We start from the raw sequence: 27,921 nt of genomic DNA, 5'->3' as shown, positions 1-27,921 counted from the left end.
CGCCTCACATACTCGGCTCTGCGCCTCACATACTCGGCTCTGCGCCTCACATACTCGGCTCTGCGCCTCACATACTCGGCTCTGCGCCTCACATACTCGGCTCTGCGCCTCACATACTCGGCTCTGCGCCTCACATACTCGGCTCTGCGCCTCACATCCATCCAGTTGTGATTTAGCAGCCAGAATAATAAATAGTGGAATATACCAAAACACCGAAAGTTATATTTTCCTATAAACTAAACGACTATTTTCGTCCATTTTTCTTCTGAGACAGCACTGACTTATCTTCGCTGCTTTACAAGATTCAACATGCGTGACGTCAGTATTCTCACTTCAGTTGTCCCGCACCCCCCTGTCTGGTGCTAAATGGTAGGGTCCATTGAAATGCCTACGCTGCTCTCGGTGCACAGCTCACACTGAGCGGCCGCTGGTGGAGGGAGGCAGCCGCTGCCGGCAGTCACTGCAGAGCTTCTCTGCAAATGGTTCTAAAAATCCCTCTCCGGAGATCTGTCAGCCTGAGCCCGGACCATCAGCCCTGTGTGCCCCCAGCAGACATGACCGGACCCACTGCCGTAAAGATGGAAGCAAATATCTTAGTTCTTGGTGCAGACGGAGTCGGAAAATCAGGTGAGGTACCAGTGGTGAGCAACCTATGGTGGGACTACAACTCCCAGCACGGAGTTCTTATACAGATGTACACAGTTCTCATAGTTCTGTGCAGACATCTGTATTCATCCTGGCAGGCGCCCTCCTCCATTATTACCAGGTACCTTATATGGCACCAGGTACTTTATATGGCACCGGGTACCTTATATGGCACCAGGTACCTTATATGGCACCAGGTACCTTATATGGCACCAGGTACCTTGTATGGCACCAGGTACCTTGTATGGCACCGGGTACTTTATATGGCACCAGGTACCTTATATGGCACCAGGTACTTTATATGGCACCAGGTACCTTATATGGCACCAGGTACTTTATATGGCACCAGGTACCTTATATGGCACCAGGTACTTTATATGGCACCAGGTACCTTATATGGCACCAGTTACTTTATATGGCACCGGGTACTTTATATGGCACCGGGTACTTTATATAGCACCGGGTACCTTGTATGGCACCGGGTACCTTGTATGGCACCGGGTACCTTGTATGGCACCGGGTACCTTGTATGGCACCGGGTACCTTGTATGGCACCAGGTACCTTGTATGGCACCGGGTACCTTGTATGGCACCAGGTACCTTGTATGGCACCAGGTACCTTGTATGGCACCGGGTACCTTGTATGGCACCAGGTACCTTGTATGGCACCAGGTACCTTGTATGGCACCAGGTACCTTGTATGGCACCAGGTACCTTGTATGGCACCGGGTACCGTGTATGGCACCAGGTACTTTATTTTCCATCGTTTTGTAAACAATTGACTGACTTTCCTGTTATTTCAACACACGTAATTGCTATTAGAGGTGATCAGACAGATGCAGTGCCACGGCGGCTCATACTCTGCGGACGCCTCTGCCCATGGACTGATGGTAAGGCCGGGCATCTGTAATTATCTGGACATGCTTCTTTTTTTTCCAATGTGTTAGTGAAATGCCGCAGGGAAACGATGTGAGATCAGGTGTCCTAGTTTGCCATGGCATCGCTCACACTTATTCAATGCATCCGTTTATTGCTCCAGATTCTTCAAAGAGCCAGTACAGAAAATGCTACACGTTGCGTTATTTTATCCGGTTCATTAATTTTCCAATAAAAATTTGTGAAAATGCTATAGATAACAATTGATGTCGATTTGACAACAGTTGTCACCAGTTGTGGGTTAAAAACCCCCAATCATCTGGCTGGCACTGACATTTGGAGCCTTGGCCTCAGTGGTCCTAATAACACCTATTTTTCATCAGACGTGTACCGTAAGTTTGACTTGTTTGATGAATCGTAATAGCTGCTGAGAAATGAGAGTGAAGCTAAACAATTATTCCATTTTATTTGACTATTCGCAGATTTTAATTGACGGCATATCATTAGGGTACAGATGGTTGGTATCTGACTTCTGGGACCACCCTGATACCGTGAATAAAGGGGTCATAGCATTAATTTAGGTTTGTGTTCCCTTCATTGGTTTTCCTGAACAGTGCTGTCCCAGCCACTTACTGTAGAGGTCGAGCTCCATTTAGGTGGGGCGAAATTGGTGCTGTGTCCCCTTCATTCTTAGGATGGGTAGATTCCATCACTTTAAGATGAAGATCATGTACTAAAATCTGCCACAATTATGTCAGTTGTACCTCTTAGTGAATATGCTATGTGACTCAGATTGCCCGATACATGTCTTTATTACAGGGAAAGAACAGTGAATAGCTTTTACTAAGGTTGGATTCTTGTATTCTAGGCTCGGTAACATCAGCATATACATGGGACGAGTGCTATCTGATTTTTTTTTTTTTTATCAGCTAGCACTCTGACCGTCACTGGGGCAGCGATGATGAACGATTTTTCACACTGACAGAATCTTTCAGTGAAAGAAACTCACAGCATGCTGCAATTTCATTCTGAAATCGGATGTCACTTACCCATTCAAGTCCCTACGTGTGTGGAAAACACAGAACTGCACTCGGATGACATTTGAGTGCAGTCCATTTTCCGCAATCTCACAGAATGGAGAAGATGGAGAAATCTTGTCCTGCATCTCCACCTCAGTGTTACTGTTCTCTCATCCGAGCGAATCAGATCACGCTATGCTCACACTGATTAGTGTTGTGTAGTGTGTATAATTAAATCTACATCCGTCTAAGGCTGCCGTCACACTAGCAGTATTTGGTCAGTATTTTACATCAGTATTTGTAAGCCAAAACCAGGAGTGGGTGATAAATGCAGAAGTGGTGCATATGTTTCTATGATACTTTTCCTCTGATTGTTCCACTCCTGGTTTTGGCTACAAATACTGATGTAAAATACTGACCAAATACTGAATGTGTGATGGCAGCCTAACTGCAGCCTCTGGGAGTGTTCAGCATGGCAAAAACACAATTTTTGTCTGTGCAGTAATTAAATTATTTTCTTTACATGTGGTAAAGAATAAACCGCTTTGAAAAAAAATACTGCTTCAGTTTATGGTAAAATACTTTGTGCAATATGCCACTGATGGCACAAACAGAACTAGGGCTACTAGGCTACTGGTTACTGCTAATTGTAACATTGGATATTGTTTCTTTACAGCACTGACCGTCCGATTTCTAACCAGACGTTTCATTGGAGAATATGGTGATCTTGGTAAATGTTTACTTTATATTTTATGTCACACATCTGTGGCCCATCAGCATTCATTGCCATGCTTGTGCTTATCTTTTGATCAATGAAGGGAATATTTTGTAAATTAATTTTCCATGAGATGTCAGATTGGTAGACCCCTCGATCTGGTAGGCGGATTTGCTGATCTCTCTTTAAAGTATATACCGTAATGTAATGCAATAAAGAAAGCCGCAAATCTAACACAGATTTAAAGCCCCTAAAGGTCCATGATGGAAAGGTCAAGGTTTTAATATGACAATTTTAGGCAGAATGTGAAAGCCATGTATTGCCTGAGGGGACTGCATTTTATTGCTGAGCAGTCAGGTTAAAGGGCAAGTCCTAAAAGATTTTTTAAGGCCTATAATACAACACTATTCGTAATGCAAAATATATAGCAATAATATCTTGTATATACTTTGCCATAGATTGATTATTTCCCCTGTACCAGGCCTGTTTCAGGGACATCTACAGATACATAACCATACAGCTTATATGTGTGGTGTCTACTGCAGTGTGAATGTACAGTATAGTAGTTTCCAGTGTAATATACACTATGCATAGTATAGTAAAGAACCATTGCAGATGCTGTTGTGGGCCATATATTCCAATTTCCATAATCTGAATGTCTGGGAAACCTCACTAATGTCATATTGCTGCAAGGTGCATTGTACTTGTCATCCTCCTGTTTGATCCTAACGTCATAATAAACCTATTTTTAGATGGTGCCATTCATGTTAAGTAAAGAAGCTGCCTAATTAGCTTATAACCTGTAGGATAACATCATTTGTCTGAGGCTTTGTGTACAATCCTACATATAGATGTAATGAAATAAAGGCGCAGTATTAAGGTGACCAGAAGCAGATGTGGTTATTAATGTATTCAAGTCCTGAACACGCAAGCTGGTTTTCCGGCAATCCATGGCACCGGTCCTCCAGTATTACTGCAGTTCTGACTCTGCATGTGCTTTCTTTATAGAATCTATATACAGCCACAATGTTTTGGTGGATGGAAAGGAAGTCGTCTTTAATATTTGGGATTTTCCATATTCCAAGGTGAGTTAACTTTATTTCTCTTGGCCATCACCTCACTGTAGTTTTCCAGAAAACGTTACCATTTAGTTGTACAAGTCCTCATTCACATGTCCATGTTTAAACACAAATGTGAAAAAAGGGTCCCGCTGTCATCAGTGTGTCCATTTTTCCCATCAGTGTCATCTGTGTTTTTCACGGATGGATAAAGAAATAAATGACAAAGCTTCTCCTATACTTTGTAATGTTAAACACATGTGAACAGCACTATAGATTATACAGTAATAGGTACATGTTATATCTGTGACAAGAACGGATAGCACACAGACATCTGAATGAGGCCTAAGGTGTGATCAGGAACCAATATTTTTTTTTTTAAGCAAACACCGATGTGTCATAACATTAAAACCAGGCAGGTGCAATAAGGGCCAAAAACCAGGAGTGGCCCTTATAGAGAAAAACAATAATCGAAAGATTGACACCTGTTCTGTGTTTTCGAGACACTCCTCCTGGTTTTGGCACACAAATACTGATGAAAAACACTCCTGTGTGAATAAAGCCTAAATAACACTGAGAATATCGATACAATGGTAGCTCTTTGGACTTGTTCACGCCATAGTATAGTGTCTGTAATTTGTTATCCATATTCCGGCTGCAGCGGTCACAGCATGGCTATATGTCTGGTGACCAGAACTAATATCTTCATAGGCTTGTATTAGTTAGTCCTGGACGTTCAGCCATAGGCCGGCGTCACACTGGCGAGTTTTACGGACGTATGTGCGCAGAAAATACATCCGTAAAATACGCATAACACACGGCCCAATGCTTCTCTATGCCCCTGCTCCTATCAGCCGTATTTAACAGATCCGTATTATACGGTCTTCTACGGCCGTAGAAAATGGCAGCATGCTGCGTTTGTCACCGTATTGCGCAAAAAATACGCCAATGAAAGTCTATGGGGGCGAGAAAAATACGGATTACACACGGACCAGCAGTGTGACTTGCGAGAAATACGCAGCGGAGTTAGAGAGAAAAGCCGGTAATTCAGTGCGGTATACAGTAAAATCACACTGACAGCTTCCAGTAGAATAGGTAGAATAAATGTGTACACATAGAATAGAGGTGTATATATATATATATATATATATATATATATATATATATATATATATATATATATATATATATATATATTGTAGCGATTTCACTCACTCAGCTGCGACGGCTGACACTCAGGAGACGTGTTCCTTTAAAGTTCACTGGGTTTATTGCTTCATAAACCATGTGGCAAAACAACAGAAAGCAAAATAGCCTTTAGTTCAGGCAAAGGAAAACAAGGGTCCAGTTCATCCGGCTCAGTCCTGAAGCCGAACACACTCAGGAGGGTTTCACCTCCACACATATCTGCTGTGTAAAGGATTAGCCTGTCTTATATAGGACTAACCACACCCAGTAATCTATCACATGATTAGCCATGTGGTCTGACATCACCACAGGTCCTGAAACACAAATATATGGTTATATAAAACAACGCAATATTCCGGGCTACATTACAGCAACAAGGCACTTATGTGGCACATACCTCCCGTCGACTACACACCCTTTAGCCATGCTACATACCTCCCCCCTCTGCCTAAAGCCGTGGGGCTTGGCACTTTCTCCCACTAAACAAGGGATTCTTGATAGGGCATCCGCATTACCGTGCAGCTTTCCGGCCCGATGTTCCACATGGAAACTGAAGTCCTGCAGGGATAAGAACCAACGGGTGACCCTAGCATTTCTACCCTTCGTTTCCCTCATCCACCTAAGTGGGGCATGGTCGGATATCAGTCTAAATTTACGTCCCAGCAGATAGTACCGTAATGTGTCCACTGCCCATTTTATGGCCAAGCACTCCTTCTCAACGACTGAGTAGTTCTTTTCAGATGAGGACAGCTTCCTACTCAGATAGAGAACAGGATGCTCCTCCCCATGTAGTTCTTGGGAAAGGACTGCTCCCACCCCAACATCTGAGGCATCTGTCTGAAGAATAAACTCTTTCTTGAAGTTTGGGGCCATCAGAACGGGTTGCTTACACAAAGCGTTTTTCATTTCTTGGAAGGCTGACTCTGTTTCTTCGGACCACTTAACCATTACTGGTTTTGTCCCTTTTAGCAGGTCAGTCAGAGGCGCAGCCATCGTGGCGAAGTTTGGGATGAACCTCCTGTAATATCCCACGATTCCCAGGAAGGCTTTAACTTGCTTTTTGGAAACTGGTTTTGGCCACGTTTGAATTGCCTCCACTTTACTGATTTGGGGTTTTATTTCTCCGTGACCCACTATGTATCCAAGGTACTTAGCTTCTTCTTTACCCAAGGCACACTTCTTCGGGTTTATAGTAAACCCGGCCTCTCTTATAGCATCCAACACCGCTTGGACTTTCTCCAGATGACTCTCCCAGTCCGGGCTAAAGATGACGATATCATCTAGGTACGCAGCAGCGTAGGCCTTATGGGGTGCAAGGACTCTATCCATAGCCCTCTGGAAGGTCGCCGGAGCTCCCTGTAGGCCAAACGGCATCCGGGCATATTGGAAGCATCCATCAGGTGTCGAAAAGGCCGTCTTCTCCTTGGCTTCCTGTGCCATGGGGATCTGCCAATACCCCTTTGTCAAATCCAAGGTGGATATATATCTGGCGTGCCCAAGCCTTTCGATGAGCTCATCAATACGGGGCATGGGATAAGCGTCGAACTTGGAGACTTCATTCAACTTCCGATAGTCGTTGCAAAACCTCCACTCTCCATCAGGCTTTGGGACCAGGACAATTGGGCTTGACCAACCGCTCTTGGATTCCTCAATGACTCCAAGCCTCAACATACGCTCCACTTCCTTGGAGATAACTTCTCGACGAGCCTCAGGAATACGATAAGGTTTCACATTCACCCGCACATGGGGCTCTGTTAGGACCTCGTGCTCTATGACCTTCGTGTATCCTGGCAATTCTGAAAACAGGTCCCTGTTTTTCTGGAGTAACTCCCGGCACTGCTGTTTCTGGGTTTTCGATAGCGTCTCTGCTATAGTAACCGCTCCAACCTCACCTTCTGGGTTGCTTAATAATGACGGAGTTACTGTCGGCTCTCTATCTTGCCATGGCTTGATGAGGTTGACATGGTAAACTTGGAATGGTTTCCGTCTTCCTGGTTGGTGAATTTTATAATTTACCTCACCAAGTTTCTCGACAACCTCATATGGCCCTTGCCATTTGGCCAAGAACTTGCTTTCCACCGTTGGAACTAACACCAGAACTCGGTCTCCCGGATTGAACTGCCTCACTCTTGCAGACCGGTTGTAGACCCTGGCTTGAGCTTCTTGTGCTTGGAGAAGGTGTTCTTTCACGATAGGCATCACCTTTGCAATCCTCTGCTGCATCAGGGCCACATGCTCAATGATGCTTCTGTGGGGCGTGACTTCGGCTTCCCAGGTTTCCTTGGCTATATCCAGGAGTCCTCGTGGATGTCGGCCATATAGAAGCTCAAACGGTGAGAACCCTGTGGAGGCCTGTGGAACTTCACGAATGGAAAACATCAGATAGGGTAAGAGACAATCCCAGTCTCTACCGTCTTTCTCTATAGCTTTTCTCAGCATGCTCTTTAGAGTCTTGTTAAACCTCTCAACAAGACCATCTGACTGGGGATGGTACACCGAGGTCCTCAACTGGGAGATCTTCAGGGCTTTGCATAACTCCCTCATCACCTTGCTCATGAAAGGTGTACCCTGGTCAGTCAGGATCTCCTTTGGCAGACCTGTCCGGGAAAAGACGTGGACCAACTCGCGGGCTATGCTCTTTGAGGAAGAATTCCTCAAGGGAATTGCCTCAGGATAGCGTGTGGCATAGTCCAGGATGACTAATATATACTGATGGCCCCGAGCTGATTTAACTAAGGGACCGACCAAGTCCATGGCAATTCTCTCGAACGGTACCTCAATAATGGGCAGTGGCACAAGGGGGTTCCGGAAATGAGGAGTAGGAGCAGTTAGCTGACATGTAGGGCAGGTCCTGCAATAGTTCACTATTTCCCGGTGACACCCAGGCCAATAGAACCTCTGCACAACCCTTTCCTGCGTTTTTTCCACCCCTAGGTGTCCACCCAAGATGTGTGAATGGGCCATGTCCAACACTTTCCGTCTATACGGACCCGGCACTATCAACTGCTCTACCAACTCCTCCCTTATTTTCGTGACCCGGTACAACAATTCCTCCCTCAACAGAAAATGGGGAAATCTTTTGTCTGCCCCCGGCTCCTGTACCACCCCGTCAATAACTGTGACATTATTAAAGGCTTCCCTCAGAGTGGGGTCCCTATGTTGGGCAGTCCCAAAATTTTCACCGGTAACCTCTAACTCCAGAATGTCAGATGTAGGGGATACTTCCTCCTCATCCCCAACCAGAACACAAAAAGGAAAGCTGTCTGCCTCTGGGTGTGGCGATACCGTTCCAGGGTTCACTGGTTCCCTGCCAGGGAGCTCAGAACCCTTTCCCCACAAATCCCAAAACAAACAGAAATCCCGGCCAATAATTATAGGGTGCAACAAGTCCTGAACTACGCCGACCATGTGGGATTCAGTGCCACATGCCGTTTCAATGTCCACCCTGGCCATAGGGTAGTCCTTTGCATCACCATGTATGCACCGCACTCCGACCTTCTTTCCTGGGAGCAGGTGAAGAGGAAAAGTGGCCCTCACCAGGGTCACTAGGCTCCCCGAGTCTAACAGTGCCGTTACTGCTTGACCGTTCACCTTTACGGGACACGCTTGAGGTCCCTCGTTGGATGGAGAGTTCACACTACAGACTGGATACGCATAGTATGAACAACGGCGTCCCATGCTGCAGTCCATCTGCTCAGTGGCTTGGGAACAACGGGCAGCTATATGTCCTGGCTTGTGGCACCTCCAACAAATAACATCACCCGTGGGGACCTTGGGCACCACCTCCCCCGCCCTTTGTGACCTTGGACGCACCACCCCTTTTTGGGACTCAGCTGCCCTCTGGGACCCCCAGTACGGCATGGGCTGCCTCCCGAAGGAGCCTTCCAACCCTTGGTATCTCTCAACCAGTCCGATCAGCTCGTCGGCATTCTGGGGATCACCCTGGGCAACCCAAGACTGTATAGGCCTCGGGAGGGAATGGACAAACCGATCCATCATCACCCGTTCTACCATCTGTGCAGGCGCAGAGGTCTCTGGCTGCAGCCATTTCTGGACCAGGTGCAACAGATCAAACATTTGGGAACGAGGTGGTTTGTCCCGGTGATAGCCCCAGGAGTGAACTCGCTGTGCCCTGACAGTCAGTGTCACCCCCAGACGTGCGAGAATCTCGGCTTTCAATTTGTGATACTCTTTGGCATCCTGCAAGGTCAAATCATAGTACGCCTTCTGGGGTTCTCCCGTCAGGTATGGCGCAAGTACCTCTGCCCACTGCTCTGGCGGAAGTTTTTCCCTCTCAGCGACCCTCTCAAACACCGTCAGGAAGGCCTCAACATCATCCCCGGGAGTCATTTTCTGCAATGCGCGTCTTACCGTCTTCCGGACGTGGGTGTCATCAGCCAAACCTGGGGTTGGGGCGCTCGCCTTGCCCTGGATGGCGGTTGCCAGAAGCTGCATCTGCTGCTGATGCTCCTGCTGGCTCTGTTGTAACTGCTGCCGTTGCTCCTGCTGGCTTTGCTGCATCTGCTGCCGTTGCTCCTGCTGGTTCTGTTGTATCTGCTGCTGGCTCTGTTGTATCTGCTGCATCAACAGCCTGTTGGTCTCTTGCTGCCTTTGCTCCTGCTGGACCAAGTGTTTCAGCAGGTCCTCCATTTTCTCCGGCAATGCTTGCTGGCTTGCAACAGCCTTGACCCAGGACATTCAAAAATAAACTCACGTCTCCGCTGGGAACGCTGCCCGCATTCTCCACCAATTGTAGCGATTTCACTCACTCAGCTGCGACGGCTGACACTCAGGAGACGTGTTCCTTTAAAGTTCACTGGGTTTATTGCTTCATAAACCATGTGGCAAAACAACAGAAAGCAAAATAGCCTTTAGTTCAGGCAAAGGAAAACAAGGGTCCAGTTCATCCGGCTCAGTCCTGAAGCCGAACACACTCAGGAGGGTTTCACCTCCACACATATCTGCTGTGTAAAGGATTAGCCTGTCTTATATAGGACTAACCACACCCAGTAATCTATCACATGATTAGCCATGTGGTCTGACATCACCACAGGTCCTGAAACACAAATATATGGTTATATAAAACAACGCAATATTCCGGGCTACATTACAGCAACAAGGCACTTATGTGGCACATACCTCCCGTCGACTACACACCCTTTAGCCATGCTACAATATATATATATATATATATATATATATATAATCTATCTATCTATCAGTGAGACACATACGTATATATATTAATATTTCACACAGCGCTAGATAGCTTTAAAGCCGGCTTTTGCGATCTCCTTCCTAAACCCGACATGATATGAGACATGGTTTACATACAGTAAACCATCTCATATCACCATTTTTTTTGCATATTCCACACTACTAATGTTAGTAGTGTGTATGTGCAAAATTTGGGCGCTCTAGCTATTAAATAAAAGGGTTAAATGGCGGAAAAAATTGGCTTGGGCTCCCGCGCAATTTTCTCCGCCAGAGTAGTAAAGCCAGTGACTGAGGGCAGATATTAATAGCCTGGAGAGGGTCCATGGTTATTGGCAACCCCGCCCCCGGCTAAAAACATCTGCACCGAGCCACCCCAGAAAAGGCACATCTGGAAGATGTAAATTACGGACCGTATTTTTATACGCTGAGTGTGACGCCGGCCATATGACCAACTTATTATGGCTACTATTATGTCATATGAATTAGCCTTTAGGGCGTAGAATATATTGTAAGCAATAATCATTTCTACAAGTTGATGTGTTAAAAAAATGTGCCTGTGTTAGGATCTGAGTGCTTTTGAGCAGGACCAAATTGTGATGACTGGATCAGGGTATCTACCAAGTACTTGTGGGGTCTTCAGTGGCTCGAGATATAAACAAAAAAGACATCCAGTGAACCGGCAATGGGATCATGGGTTCTAGAGTTTTTTGATGCATGTAGTGATAGATGAGGTCAGTCTTTCTGGTGCTATCCCACAGAAGAGCTATGGGAGACCAAATTTGTGAAAATATTAACGTTGGTAATAATAGAAATAGGTCCGAGCACACAGAGCATTAAAGCTTGATGTGTAGGGGCTTCGTAGTTCAGACCACTTGAAATACCCATGTTGACCCTTGTCCACCCACCGCCAAGCATCAGAATCTAATTTTTATAGGAAGAGATGGCACCAGTATGTAGTATGGGAAGAAGGCAAATTGGTGGAGGAAGTGCCATATTCTGCTGGGAAACCAAGAGTGCTGGCACTTATGTGGATATCGCTTTGCCATATTCCACATATCTAAACTTTGGACAGACCAAGTACATCACTTCATTGTTGTAGTGGCCTCTTTCAGCAGTATTATGTATCCAGCCATACTGCAAACATTGTTGAGCAATGATTGAAAAAAAAGTTCAAAAGTATTGACTTGGCCTCCAAATTTCCCAGATTTTAACTCCATCAATCATCTTGGGATGTGCTGGAGAAACAAATTCAAGACATAAGAGTCCTCGCATGGCAACTTAAAAAGTTAGCGTGGCAATGTAAAGGTTCTGCTACTAATGTCCCAGTGCTAGATACCAGAGGACGCGTGTCCCTTGATAAGCTGGTTTGTTGTCACCAGGTAGTCCTACTCAGTATTTGGCAGGTGGTTTTTAATGTTATTGTTAATCAAAGGATTGGCACTATTTTAGTAAATCAAAGGAATTCTAAGGGTACCGTCACACTGAAACGACGCTGCAGCGATACGACAACGGTGTCGATAACTGCAGCGTCGCTGTTTGGTCGCTGGAGAGCTGTCACACAGACAGCTCTCCAGCGACCAACGATCCCGAAGTCCCCTGGTAACCAGGGTAAACATCGGGTTACTAAGCGCAGGGCCGCGCTTAGTAACCCGATGTTTACCCTGGTTACCAGCGTAAACGTAAAAAAAAAAACATTACATACTTACATTCCGTGTCTGTCCTCCGGCGCTGTGCTTTCCTCTGCACTGTCAGCGCCGGTCAGCCGTAAAGCAGAGCGGTGACGTCACCGCTGTGCTTTCTGGCTGGCCGGCGCTGACACAGGATGCAGGAGGAGTGCAGAAAAGCAGAGCGCTGGGGACAGACAGCTGAAGGGAAGTATGTAATTTAAATTATCAAAATTTACAAACTTTCTTCTGTTTGCAATAAACTAATTAAACAAGAGTAATTTACATAGTTCAGCAGAACTAATAAAACGAGTGGGTTCTCAAATTCTACAATAAAATATCACTTTTATTCACATTGTTGTCTCCAAATTATTCACCCCAAAATATAACAAGCATATTTAGTACTTAGTAGAGCACCTTCGTTCTTGAGGAATTCTTGCCCATTTCTTATGGGCAATGGCCTCTATATTATATATATATATATATATATATATATATATATATATATATATATATATATATATATATATATATATATATATATATATATATATATATACCGTATATACTCGAGTATAAGCCGACCCCCCCTAATTTTGCCACAAAAAACTGGGAAAACTTATTGACTCGAGTATAAGCCTAGGGTAGAAAATGCAGCAGCTACCGGTGAATTTCAAAAATAAAATAGATGCTCCATACCGTTCATTATTGCCCCATAGATGCTCCATATACAACTGTGCTATATAGAATGCTCTGCACCGTTGATTATGGCCCCATAGATGCTCCTTATAATGCTGTGCCATATATGCTCTGCACCTTTGATTATGGCCCCATAGATGCTCCTTATAATGTTGTGCCATATATGCTCTGCACCTTTGATTATGGCCCCATAGATGCTCCTTATAATGTTGTGCCATATATGCTCTGCACCTTTGATTATGGCCCCATAAATGCTCCTTAGAATGCTGTGCCATATATGCTCTGCACCTTTGATTATGGCCCCATAGAAGCTCCTTATAATGTTGTGCCATATATGCTCTGCACCTTTGATTATGGCCCCATAAATGCTCCTTAGAATGCTGTGCCCCATATATGCTCTGCACCTTTGATTATGGCCCCATAGGTGCTCCTTAGAATGCTGTGCCATATATGCTCTGCACCTTTGATTATGGCCCCATAGGTGCTCCTTATAATGCTGTGCCCCATATATGCTCTGCACCTTTATGGCCCCATAGGTGCTCCTTAGAATGCTGTGCCCCATATATGCTCTGCACCTTTGATTATGGCCCCATAGGTGCTCCTTATAATGCTGTGCCCCATATATGCTCTGCACCTTTGATTATGGCCCCATAGGTGCTCCTTAGAATGCTGTGCCCCATATATGCTCTGCACCTTTCATTATGGCCCCATAGGTGCTCCTTAGAATGCTGCTGGTGCTGCCATAAAAAAAAAAAAAATCACATACTCACCTCTCTTCTCAGGACGCCGGCGCTTTCAATATTTACCTGCTCCTCTGCGGCTCCGTCTCCAGCACTGACGCTCAGCAGAGGGCGCGCACTGACTACGTCACCGCGCCCTCTAACCTAAGCGTCACTACTAGAGGACGCTGGAGACGGAGCCGCACCGGAGCGAGGAGCAGGTAATTATAGCGCTGCGCTCCCCTTACCTGCTGCGGCGCGGTCCCTGCAGTCCCTGGCTTCTCCGGCGCTGCAGCTTCTTCCTGTAATTGAGCGGTCACATGGCACCGATCATTTACAGCAATGAATATGCGGCTCCTCCCCTATGGGGGTGGAGCCGCCTATTCATTTCTGTAATGAGCGGTGCCATATGACCGCTCAGTACAGGAAGAATCTGCAGCGCCGGGGAAGCCAGGGACTGCAGGGACCGCGCCGCAGCAGGTAAGTATGACTACACAGCCCCCGCTCTCCCTCCCCTGCTGACACCCGGGTATATGACTCGAGTATAAGCCGAGAGGGGGACTTTCAGCCCAAAAAAATGGGCTGAAAATCTCGGCTTATACTCGAGTATATACGATATATATATATATATATATATATATATATATATATATACTACGTCACCGCGCCCTCTAACCTAAGCGTCACTGCTAGAGGACGCTGGAGACGGAGCCGCACCGGAGCGAGGAGCAGGTAATTATAGCGCTGCGCTCCCCTTACCTGCTGCGGCGCGGTCCCTGCAGTCCCTGGCTTCTCCGGCGCTGCAGCTTCTTCCTGTAATTGAGCGGTCACATGGCACCGATCATTTACAGCAATGAATATGCGGCTCCTCCCCTATGGGGGTGGAGCCGCCTATTCATTTCTGTAATGAGCGGTGCCATATGACCGCTCAGTACAGGAAGAATCTGCAGCGCCGGGGAAGCCAGGGACTGCCGGGACCGCGCCGCAGCAGGTAAGTATGATTACATGGCCCCCGCTCTCCCTCCCCTGCTGACACCCGGGTATATGACTCGAGTATAAGCCGAGAGGGGGACTTTCAGCCCAAAAAAATGGGCTGAAAATCTCGGCTTATACTCGAGTATATACGATATATATATATATATATATATATATATATATATATATATATAGTGGGGCAAAAAAGTATTTAGTCAGTCAGCAATAGTGCAAGTTCCACCACTTAAAAAGATGAGAGGCGTCTGTAATTTACGTCATAGGTAGACCTCAACTATGGGAGACAAACTGAGAAAAAAAATCCAGAAAATCACATTGTCTGTTTTTTTAACATTTTATTTGCATATTATGGTGGAAAATAAGTATTTGGTCAGAAACAAAATTTCATCTCAATACTTTGTAATATATCCTTTGTTGGCAATGACAGAGGTCAAACGTTTTCTGTAAGTCTTCACAAGGTTGCCACACACTGTTGTTGGTATGTTGGCCCATTCCTCCATGCAGATCTCCTCTAGAGCAGTGATGTTTTTGGCTTTTCGCTTGGCAACATGGACTTTCAACTCCCTCCAAAGGTTTTCTATAGGGTTGAGATCTGGAGACTGGCTAGGCCACTCCAGGACCTTGAAATGCTTGTTACGAAGCCACTCCTTCGTTGCCCTGGCGGTGTGCTTTGGATCATTGTCATGTTGAAAGACCCAGCCACGTTTCATCTTCAATGCCCTTGCTGATGGAAGGAGGTTTGCACTCAAAATCTCACGATACATGGCCCCATTCATTCTTTCATGTACCCGGATCAGTCGTCCTGGCCCCTTTGCAGAGAAACAGCCCCAAAGCATGATGTTTCCACCACCATGCTTTACAGTAGGTATGGTGTTTGATGGATGCAACTCAGTATTATTTTTCCTCCAAACAGTTCCAGTTTGGTTTCATCAGACCATAGGACATTCTCCCAAAACTCCTCTGGATCATCCAAATGCTCTCTAGCAAACGTCAGACGGGTCCGGACATGTACTGACTTAAGCAGTGGGACACGTCTGGCACTGCAGGATCTGAGTCCATGGTGGCGTAGTGTGTTACTTATGGTAGGCCTTGTTACATTGGTCCCAGCTCTCTGCAGTTCATTCACTAGGTCCCCCCGCGTGGTTCTGGGATTTTTGCTCACCGTCCTTGTGATCATTCTGACCCCACGGGGTGGGATTTTGCGTGGAGCCCCAGATCGAGGGAGATTATCAGTGGTCTTGTATGTCTTCCATTTTCTAATTATTGCTCCCACTGTTGATTTCTTCACTCCAAGCTGGTTGGCTATTGCAGATTCAGTCTTCCCAGCCTGGTGCAGGGCTACAATTTTGTTTCTGGTGTCCTTTGACAGCTCTTTGGTCTTCACCATAGTGGAGTTTGGAGTCAGACTGTTTGAGGGTGTGCACAGGTTTCTTTTTATACTGATAACAAGTTTAAACAGGTGCCATTACTACAGGTAATGAGTGGAGGAAAGAGGAGACTCTAAAAGAAGAAGTTACCGTTCTGTGAGAGCCAGAAATCTTGATTGTTTGTTTCTGACCAAATACTTATTTTCCACCATAATATGCAAAAAAAATGATAAAAAAACAGACAATGTGATTTTCTGGATTTTTTTTTCTCAGTTTGTCTCCCATAGTTGAGGTCTACCTATGATGTAAATTACAGACGCCTCTCATCTTTTTAAGTGGTGGAACTTGCACTATTGCTGACTGACTAAATACTTTTTTGCCCCACTGTGTGTATATATATTTGGAAAAAAATTTTTTATGAAAAAATATTTTTGAGTAGTATGATTCATATTGAGTATTTGTCTGTGTTTTCACATGGCCTAAAATTCATATACATGTGCTGCTGTGTTTCTTTATATCTATATGATACAGCTTGCAGCTTGCATGTGTTCACATTAGGAGTGCTGGTTGGTTTTTTTTCTTTGTTTAGTGTATGGATGTGGCTGCATCCATCCTGATCTTGCACTCCTCCCATTGACCTTGCAGGTGGCGGTAATCATCTCTACTTGCCCATAAATTGTAGGTTTAGCCCAGAGTGACATGTTTGTCCTAAGTTGTAGGCTGGTGGCCCAAGAGTGGCATGTACAGTAGAGTAGGACCCATCAGAGGGAGATCACCTTGCCGCGGTTGATGGGCACACATGAATTGGCCAATTTATGCGCTAAGAATCTTCATTTTATCTATAACTGTAAGTTTTATGAAAAAAATTTTTTTGGAAAAAAATTTTTTATGAAAAAATATTTTTGAGTAGTATGATTCATATTGAGTATTTGTCTGTGTTTTCACATGGCCTAAAATTCATATACATGTGCTGCTGTGTTTCTTTATATCTATATGATACAGCTTGCAGCTTGCATGTGTTCACATTAGGAGTGCTGGTTGGTTTTTTTTCTTTGTTTTTTTTCTTTTTTTTTTTTTCTTTATATATATATGTGTATATACAGTGGGGCAAAAAAGTATTTAGTCAGTCAGCAATAGTGCAAGTTCCACCACTTAAAAAGATGAGAGGTGTCTGTAATTTACATCATAGGTAGACCTGAACTATGGGAGACAAACTGAGGGAAAAAAAATCCAGAAAATCACATTCTGGTTTTTTTAACATTTTATTTGCATATTATGGTGGAAAATAAGTATTTGGTCAGAAACAAACAATCAAGATTTCTGGCTCTCACAGACCTGTAACTTCTTCTTTAAGAGTCTCCTCTTTCCTCCACTCATTACCTGTAGTAATGGCACCTGTTTAAACTTGTTATCAGTATAAAAAGACACCTGTGCACACCCTCAAACAGTCTGACTCCAAACTCCACTATGGTGAAGACCAAAGAGCTGTCAAAGGACACCAGAAACAAAATTGTAGCCCTGCACCAGGCTGGGAAGACTGAATCTGCAATAGCCAACCAGCTCGGAGTGAAGAAATCAACAGTGGGAGCAATAATTAGAAAATGGAAGACATACAAGACCACTGATAATCTCCCTCGATCTGGGGCTCCATGCAAAATCCCACCCCGTGGGGTCAGAATGATCACAAGAACGGTGAGCAAAAATCCCAGAACCACGCGGGGGGACCTAGTGAATGAACTGCAGAGAGCTGGGACCAATGTAACAAGGCCTACCATAAGTAACACACTACGCCACCATGGACTCAGATCCTGCAGTGCCAGACGTGTCCCACTGCTTAAGCCAGTACATGTCCGGGCCCGTCTGAAGTTTGCTAGAGAGCATTTGGATGATCCAGAGGAGTTTTGGGAGAATGTCCTATGGTCTGATGAAACCAAACTGGAACTGTTTGGTAGAAACACAACTTGTCGTGTTTGGAGGAAAAAGAATACTGAGTTGCATCCATCAAACACCATACCTACTGTAAAGCATGGTGGTGGAAACATCATGCTTTGGGGCTGTTTCTCTGCAAAGGGGCCAGGACGACTGATCCGGGTACATGAAAGAATGAATGGGGCCATGTATCGTGAGATTTTGAGTGCAAACCTCCTTCCATCAGCAAGGGCATTGAAGATGAAACGTGGCTGGGTCTTTCAACATGACAATGATCCAAAGCACACCGCCAGGGCAACGAAGGAGTGGCTTCGTAACAAGCATTTCAAGGTCCTGGAGTGGCCTAGTCAGTCTCCAGATCTCAACCCTATAGAAAACCTTTGGATGGAGTTGAAAGTCCGTGTTGCCAAGCGAAAAGCCAAAAACATCACTGCTCTAGAGGAGATCTGCATGGAGGAATGGGCCAACATACCAACAACAGTGTGTGGCAACCTTGTGAAGACTTACAGAAAACGTTTGACCTCTGTCATTGCCAACAAAGGATATATTACAAAGTATTGAGATGAAATTTTGTTTCTGACCAAATACTTATTTTCCACCATAATATGCAAATAAAATGTTAAAAAAACAATGTGATTTTCTGGATTTTTTTTCTCAGTTTGTCTCCCATAGTTGAGGTCTACCTATGATGTAAATTACAGACGCCTCTCATCGTTTTAAGTGGTGGAACTTGCACTATTGCTGACTGACTAAATACTTTTTTGCCCCACTGTGTGTGTATGTATATGTGTGTGTATATATGTGTATGTGTGTATATGTATATATATATATATATATATATATATATATATATATATATATATATATATATATATATATATATATATATATATATATATAGTATGTGTTGTTGTTGTTATAACTGGCCACTTTACAAACAGGAGTTTTCCTATAGAATTTCAGAGTTTTGTTGTATTCACATCCCTAAAATCCTCATAATACAGCCATTGTTGATAGATGATGTGCTCACAGGCATTGCATTGCTTGGGTGCAGACTGCCATAAAGTCTATATCAGCAAACCTTTTAGAGATATGAGCATCATATCTGAATCGGAACACTTTCTTTATATCGGGCCTCCTGATGAGCCGGAGGGGCGAAACGCGTTGAGGCGAAAGTGGTGGGTGGCACTGCACCGATGAGTACCAATACGTGTATATGCCATGCTTTAATTTGTGCTCATGTTATAAAGGGCAGTTAGGGCATTGTTTTGACTGCAGCAACCTTTGCTACTAACAGTCATGGCTTTATGGGTATCTCATCATTTAAAGGGATAACCATTTGTAATTACTTATTGATGTTGATTTTTCTTAATGGTTGCCCTATCATCATTGATAATCAGAATTTAAATGCATGATGTTACCACCGATCGCCGATTGTGTTCATCATTGGTTTTAAATATTTGCACTTTCATTTGGGGATTTGGGTATCCCTAGAGTTATAGGAGTGATTACTGTATAATAATAATAATAATTTTTATTTATATAGCGCCAACATATTCCGCAGCGCTTTACAAATTATAGACGGGAATTGTACAGACAATAGACATTACAGCATAACAGAAATATAGTTCAATACAGATACCAGGAGGAGTGAGGGCCCTGCTCGCAAGCTTACAAACTATGAGGAAAAGGGGAGACACGAGAGGTGGATGATAACAATTGCTTTAGTTATTCGGACCAGCCATAGTGTAAGGCTCAGGTGTTCATGTAAAGCTGCATGAACCAGTTATCTGCCTAAGTATGTAGCAGTACAGACACAGAGGGCTAATACTGCATAAAGTGTATGAGAACATGATGCGAGGAACCTTTTTTTTTTTTTTTTTTTTTTTTTTATAAATAGGCCACACAGGGATCGTTAGGTTAATGCATTGAGGCGGTAGGCCAGTCTGAACAAATGAGTTTTTAGGGTACGCTTAAAACTGTGGGGATTGGGGATTAATCGTATTAACCTAGGTAGTGAATTCCAAAGAATCGGCGCAGCACGTGTAAAGTCTTGGAGACGGGAGTGGGAGGTTCTGATTATTGAGGATGCTAACCTGAGGTCATTAGCGGAGCGGAGGGCACGGGTAGGGTGGTAGACTGATACCAGGGAGTAGATGTAGGGTGGTGCTGAGCCATGGAGTGCTTTGTGGATAAGGGTAGTAGTTTTGTACTGGATTCTGGAGTGGATGGGTAGCCAGTGTAATGACTGGCACAGGGTAGAGGCATCGGTGTAACGGTTGGTGAGGAATATGATCCTGGCTGCAGCATTCAGGACAGATTGGAGCGGGGAGAGTTTTGCAAGAGGGAGGCCGATTAGTAGAGAGTTACAATAGTCCAGACGAGAATGAATAAGTGAAACAGTAAGAGTTTTTGCAGAGTCGAAAGTAAGAAAAGGGCGAATTCTAGAAATGTTTTTGAGATGCAGGTAAGAAGAGCGAGCCAATGATCGGATGTAGGGGGTGAATGACAGGTCAGAATCAAGGATGACCCCAAGGCAGCGGGCATGTTGCTTTGGAGTAATGGTGGAACCGCACACGGAGATGGCAATGTCAGGCAAAGGTAGGTTAGTAGAGGGAGAGAACACGAGGAGTTCAGTTTTTGACAGGTTTAGTTTCAGATAGAGGGAGGACATGATGTTAGAGACAGCGGTAAGACAATCACTGGTGTTTTCTAAAAAGGTCGGTGTGATATCAGGAGAAGTGTATAATTGGGTGTCATCAGCATAGAGATGGTACTGGAAACCAAATCTACTGATTGTTTGTCCAATAGGGGCAGTATACAACGAGAAGAGGAGGGGGCCTAGGACTGATCCTTGAGGAACCCCAACAGTAAGGGGAAGGTGAGAGGAGGAGGAACCAGCAAAACATACAGTGAAGGATCGGTCAGAGAGATAGGAGGAGAACCAGGAGAGAACGGTGTCCTTGAGGCCGATGGAGCGGAGCATAGTGAGGAGGAGCTGATGATCCACAGTATCGAATGCTGCAGAGAGATCCAAGAGAATTAGCATGGAGTAGTGACCATTAGATTTAGCTGTTAGTAGGTCATTAGAGACTTTAGTGAGGGCAGTTTCAGTAGAGTGTAAAGAGCGGAAGCCAGATTGAAGAGGGTCAAGAAGAGAGTTATCTGAGAGATAGCGGGTAAGACGGGAGTGGACCAGGCGTTCGAGGAGTTTAGAGATGAAGGGAAGATTAGAGACAGGTCTATAATTTGCGGCACAGTTTTGATCGAGGGATGGTTTTTTAAGTAATGGATGTATGATGGCATGCTTAAATGAGGAGGGAAAAATACCGGAAGTGAGGGAAAGGTTGAATATTTTTGTTAGGTGAGAGGTGACAGCCGGGGAGAGGGACTGGAGGAGATGTGACGGAATGGGGTCACTGGTGCAAGTGGTCGGGCGAGAAGATGCAAGGAGCCTGCTTACTTCTTCTTCTGTAACTGCTTCAAAATCAGAGAGTGAACTAGATGCAGTGGGGGAGGTATAGACCTAGAGGTGCCCTTTATTCCCTATCTGGGGAGGGTTATGGCTCACTGTTATTTTAGGGTCATTAGGGGCAGACATCGCTGAGCGGGGGCGCCAAAATGTATCCCATAGTGTGCCAACCCCCGCTGCTAGGAAGGTGATAGCACAGGTACTATACTAGGGATTCCCCTCAAATCCCATGGTTTTTATTGGTTGTCATTTCACAGTGTTTTTTGGTTTTGTTGGTGGCTTATTGTCGTTTTTTTTTTTTTTTTTCAATAAATAAGATATAATAATAAAATCTGTCTACATAGGGTAGGTTTATGATTTATATGGCTCCTTATCCCTATCCTTTTATGATTGGTTCCTCATCCCCATCCTTGTATGCATGGCTCATTATCCCCATTCTTGTATGCGTGGCCCCTTATCCCCATCCTTGTCTGCATGGCTACGTATCCCCTTGTCTGCATGGCTCCGTATCCCCATCCTTAGCTGCATGGCTCCGTATCCCCATCCTTGTATGCATGGCTCCTCATCCCTGTCCTGATATGCATGGTTCCTCATCCCTATCCGTGTATATGTATGGCCCCCATGAGAAAAGCATAAAATAATTTCTACTTACCTTCCCTGCGCACCCTCACAGCATCTTATTCCTGTGCCAGCAGCATCTGCGGCCAAGCGATCACGTGTCCTCGCTCATCAAGGTAATGAATATTCACCTCTCTCCATGCCTATGGGAGTGGAGAGAGGTGAATATTCATTACCTTAATGGGCGCTAACCCTTGATAGCCTGGCAGTTGCTGGAAGCCAGCGACTGCTACTGACACTGTGCCTTCTATAAGAGAAATGAATATCCACTGCCAGTGCAGTGAATATTCATTTCTCTTTAACAGTGTGCACAGGCTTAAGCTGCAGCCACTACCTCGTGCCTCCTGTGACCCGCTGCTCCCCCTCCCCCACGTCTTCTGGGACAATGACCCAAGTATAAGCCGAGGGGGTTGTTTTCAGCATAAAAAAATGTGCTGAAAAACTCGCTGTATACACAAGTATATACGGTAACTACTCACGTCTCGCCTTTCCAACGCTGAAATGGTCTCTTTATATATCACAAAACTACGTGTGCCATAGGTTCGCCACCCCTGGTCTATATTCTGCTGACCTAACAAGTAGGGAAGAGGCTAAAATTTTTATGTTCCTTGCAGTGCCATAACTAGAGTCCGATAGACCCCGGTGCAAAATTTGGATCTGGGTCCCTATCAGCATGTTGGTCAGATATATGGGCCCTTGTAGCATTCTAGATTCTATAAAGATATGTGATCACCCCCCATGTAATTGTTTCTTGTCCTGGCTCCTTCTTATAATAACCTCTCTCATCCTGGGCCCCATGCTATAACATTGTCCTCCATCCTGGTATAATGTCCCCCATGCTTGTCCCCTTCTATTTTCTGCACATTCTAAAAAGAAACAAATTATTCTACTCACCTTCCACCAGTCCCACGCCACAAGGGGTCTCTACGCTAAAATACATTTCAACTGAACGTGTGTCCGAGGATGCATATTCAGGTGAAATTGCCATCTGCGGGCCTGGTCTCGGTCACACACTCTGCGACTGCGTTCGTTATTCCACTGATATTTTGTAAGTTGATACCTCATTCCAGGTAATAGCATAAATTATGAGAATTCTTGCAACCCTGCAAGGTTGTCATCTTTTATAGCATAGTGGTGGAAAATATGTCGGGTTTGTATGGGCTATTGTCCTGCTTGTAAAGGGAATGGTGACCGGACAAATTATTATTATTATTATACATTTTTATAGCGCCATTTATTCCATGGCGCTTTACATGTGAATACGGGCAAATATAGACAAATACATTAAACATGAGCAAATAACAAGGCACACGGGTACATAAGGAGGGAGGGCCCTGCCCGCGAGGGCTCAGTCTGCAGGGGATGGGTGATGAAACACTAGGAGAGGGTAAATTCAGCCTGTAGAGGAATAAAATGGTAAAAGGAATTGTTATAAGGCACGGGCACAATGTCTTTTTTAATAAGTTACTCTTAAACCTTTAATGTGTAACTAAAAGTAGCAGAGAAAATGCCAGTGACTTTCCATAGCCCGCTGCACTGATCCTCAATAACACTATTGATTGGTTGGAGATCTGAAAAGACAGGACAGGCATCTGAAGAGCATAACAAGCAGAGCTCTGAACCTGCTGTACCAGCGTCTGATCATGGGTAGAATGTCAAGTGAGATAAGGAGAATCATTACCACCTGCTCGAGCACTCACAACTGCCTGGTTTATGCCATTTCACAAACTGGTTTCACGTGTTTTCCAGTTTGATCAATGATTGAAGAATGTTCCAGGCTATGTTCTGCGAATTAAAAGTGAAATGTACCTAAAATATATCTTTTATTATTGTGTTCATTAAAAATAAGTAACAAAACTAAAATCCCACCTGGCAAATTTTGCGCTGTAGTAAAATCACTACATTTGTGCTGCCATAATGTGAATCACTAGATATTACTCAAATAATTCCCTCTCATAATAGTAATTTGAGAGCTCTTTGCCATCTCATGTGTATGGGGGATTTGAGTCTATACAATTAGCCGTAGAACGAATGATCGACTTTGCCATACAAGGGGACTATTGGCTTGGCGGAACGCTTATGTGTGTTCAAAGGGGAGAGTGAAGAAAGCCACTTACAAGAGGCAACAAATTCATTAAGTGCCACGCTCCTCTTAATAATTGCAGCTCCTTCTATTTTAGCAAGACTGACGTAGCGTGATTGTGCCCTACGCCTGTCTTCATGAATCGCCTCAATTGAGTATTTATCCTGAAAAGGATAGCCCAAATCCGATTCCTTTAAATGTAAAAGTCTGAAATAAGACTTCAGCAGGAGTTATTCAAGATTATATTAACTAAAATAGTGTTGGCATGCCTGGCGAGTAGCCGACAACATTACCAGTTAATGCTGGTCTGCATTGCTGTCCAATATTTCCCCACAATCTATATGCGTACCGTCCTGACAGTAAATAGTAATAGTTATGTACCAGGTTACCATTTGAGCAGAAATATACAATTACTATTTGGGGTGGGCTCGGCTCACCATAACATTTGGCTTTTGTTTTAATGGATTTCCTGTGACCAAGAAAATTAGACAAAGGGTTCGTTCACTTGGTGCATTTTTATCAGCTTTTTATCAGCACATTTTTCAAGGGTAATAAACACTGTATTTTATAGTACCAGAAAAGTGAATGAGATTTCTAAAATCTTATGCAATTGCGTCTTATTTTTTCCTTTCAAATTCGAACAATCAGAGCGTTTTTTTCAGATCTGCAGTACGTGAACTCGTCCAGCATTTTTGCAATAGTTTTCATCCAGTCAAATGAATGCGGGAAAAAAAAAACGCATAAAAAATGCTCTTATACGTTTATCCTGCCAACACATTGGTTTTTGGTGCACGAAGATCTAATTGGATGACCTGCCACTTGAACATGGTTATTTGATTATGGGATGTTTCTTGATAGGATTCTGATCCATAATCTGCTCAGTGAAAACAATTAGGTCTCCGGTCTTTAGTAATGATGACATTTTCTTATGTCCCCATAGGAGCCTACAGAAGAAAGCTGTGCTGAGGAGGAGAAACGTATTCAATGGGCAGATGGTTTTGTCCTTGTCTATAGCATTTGTGATAGAGCAAGTTTTAACGTCATAAGCCAGACAATCGAGCTTATCAAAGCTTCCAAAGACTGCTTAGGCCCAGAGAAACTGCCAATAGTCATTGTGGGCAACAAACGTGATCTCCATCATCTGCGAACAGTGTCTAGTGAAGAAGGAAGGCTCTTGGCTCTTTCTATGGACTGTGACTTCTATGAGGTTTCAGCGGCAGAGGCCTATCATGGTGTACTGATGGTATTTCATGGACTAGTGGACAAAATTAAGGAATCCAAGTTGGTTACAAAGAAGGGGACAGGAATACGGGGCATTGTAAAGAGTATGTCAGCAGTGTTTGCCAGAAGAAGGACGGACTCTCTGTAATACTGGAGATAAGCTGCCAACACTTGGAGAACTTGAAACCACTTCATTTTTGTCTTTACTGTGGAGTTTCTTGCCTCACAGACTACAGTTTATCTACAACTGTGCCGTTCTTTGATGTTGATCATTGTTTCTTTTTTTTTCATTTGGTTAAATGGTTTATCACTGAAAGGTGGAACAATCAGTGGGGATGTTAGAAATAACCACAGATTGCTGCAAAGCAGTGGAAACATCAGTCTGATGATTTACCGTAAATTAGGAGGATCAAAAGAGTCCTCATCTATCATCTGCGTATAATCTTTTCTCAGGCCTGTCGGCGCTTGCTGCTGCCTGCACGGTTTTGTTTTCAGTCATGTATCTTGGCTCCATCTTTCCGTAGATTTCCATGCACAGTGAAAGGTACATGAATATAGGCGAGTGGCTCCTGCTTGGTAAAGTGATGCACATATTCCCATTTGTGCCTTAGTTCCGAGCTCTGTGTGTTCTCGGTGGTGATGTCCCTTGTATGCACGGAGAGGAATGCTCCTTTATGAGGGATAGGAATGTGTGGTGCAGACATTCCATGCTGTGACAATACAGAGGCACCTCATGGCTAATTGCAGAAATCACAATAAACAGATGTCTGTATACTTTGCGGTTAAATCATAAAGTGAACTAGTTCATTCACCAAACTGGGAATAAAAAGATTCTGGACTTTATGCTGAAGCTGTTCACTCACAAGTTATTTTGTACATTGGCAGGATCACCAATCCTACGTGCAAGGGGACTTTTAGGCCAGCTACACACTTGTGCCAGTTATACACTTGACCTGTAGAATCAGTAAATATTAAACATCATATTTAAGGGATATCATTTTGTTAGTAACCTTATGGCACGATCCTCATTTCATTTACATCTGTGGCCAGGAGCCCTGGAACTTAAGGGGAGGTCCCTTTGACCCATATTAGAAGACCAGTAAAGACCCCTAATAGTTGGTGGCCCTGTTGGAGATTTTGCCCCACTAGCTTCAAGTAACAACATTATTTGTGGCATGAGGTATTATGTGGAGTGGGCCATTCCCTTATAGGGCAGCATTTAGTTTTTATGGAAGTCAACAATATGCTGCAATGACCAGGATCGGAGAAACTAATGGGGCTTTCAACCCCTTTATATACCATGGTAAATGGCTACCATGAGATCGCAGTAGATAGACAATTACATTGTCAAGATGGCAACTACCTTGTCATCATATCTAGCCCCCACTCTCCGATAGCATGATCAAAGGCTATGTGCACGCGTTGCGGATTCGCAGCCGTTTTCCATGCGGTGTACATTACCATGTAAACCCATGGAAAACCAAATCTGCAGTGCCCATGGTGCGGAAAATACCGCGCGGAAACGCTGTGTTGTATTTTCTGCAGCATGTCAATTCTTTGTGCGGATTCCGCAGCGTTTTACACCTGCTCCTCAATAGGAATCCGCAGGTGTAAAACCGCAGGTGTAAAACCGCAGGTGGAATCCGCACAAAAAACGCTGGATATCTGCGGTAAATCCACGGATTTTTCAAAAACTGAGCGGAAAAATCAGCACAGAAATCCGCAATGTGGGCACATAGCTTAAGGGGTGGCAGTGACCTGTCCAAGCAGCTAGAGGCCTAAGGAACGCCCCGTGTCTGCACTCCTTTTTTACTCATTTTAGATCCGAAGGCTTATATGAAGGCAATAAGACAAAGGTATTATACAAGTGACCTACATATGTAAATCGCGTTGTGATACAAAAAAAATAAATTCGTAAGTGCAAAAAATACTTTTCCAATTCGTACCAATTATAGTATGTTTTACATAATAGTCTTGTCCATAATGTTCCAATCTATTAAAATTGCTCTTAATTTATTTATTCTGTCCAGTGAAGCCCTTAAAATGTAAAAATCCCCCTGTAATAGATTCAGTCATCACTATGCATTCCTAAAAGTGCTCTTTATACTATGTAGTACAGTCTTAATTGTAGTTGTCTGTATTTAATAGTATGTGTCCACAATTCCTGGTAAAAGCACCACTGATTGCAAATTCCAGGGGTCTGTTCATGTTAAGGGTCTGCTAACATGCTAGGAGGTATGTTGGGAGTCTTCCCCCCCCAAAAGTATACCTCCCATGTAAGGCAAAAAAATGTCATTCTGTATAGGAAAATTAATCGGGCTAAACTTTTTTTATAACATTTAGGAAACATAAAATATTCTGATGCATACCGGCTCACAGAATCCAGAAAGTGGAATGTGAAAGGAAGGACCTTGAGCATAAACAATACCATGTGCAAA

At 44.1% G+C, this 27,921-nt stretch overlaps 1 protein-coding gene across 1 annotated transcript; it reads left to right on the top strand.

Moving 5' to 3' along the window:
• The first annotated feature begins 419 nt into the window (after positions 1–419).
• LOC138676685 (ras-related and estrogen-regulated growth inhibitor-like protein) lies at positions 420–27,921 on the top strand. The gene is made up of 4 exons (XM_069766210.1): positions 420–627; positions 3,217–3,270; positions 4,264–4,340; positions 25,203–27,921. The coding sequence occupies exons 1-4, from the start codon at positions 480–482 to the stop codon at positions 25,629–25,631; spliced, it is 708 nt and encodes a 235-aa protein (XP_069622311.1). The 5' UTR covers positions 420–479; the 3' UTR covers positions 25,632–27,921.

The sequence above is a fragment of the Ranitomeya imitator genome, chromosome 4 (genome assembly GCF_032444005.1).
Source record: "Ranitomeya imitator isolate aRanImi1 chromosome 4, aRanImi1.pri, whole genome shotgun sequence".
In the NCBI taxonomy this organism is placed as follows: domain Eukaryota; kingdom Metazoa; phylum Chordata; class Amphibia; order Anura; family Dendrobatidae; genus Ranitomeya; species Ranitomeya imitator.
Note: the sequence above shows the minus strand (reverse complement) of the source record. Positions and strands in the feature narration are given on the sequence as shown.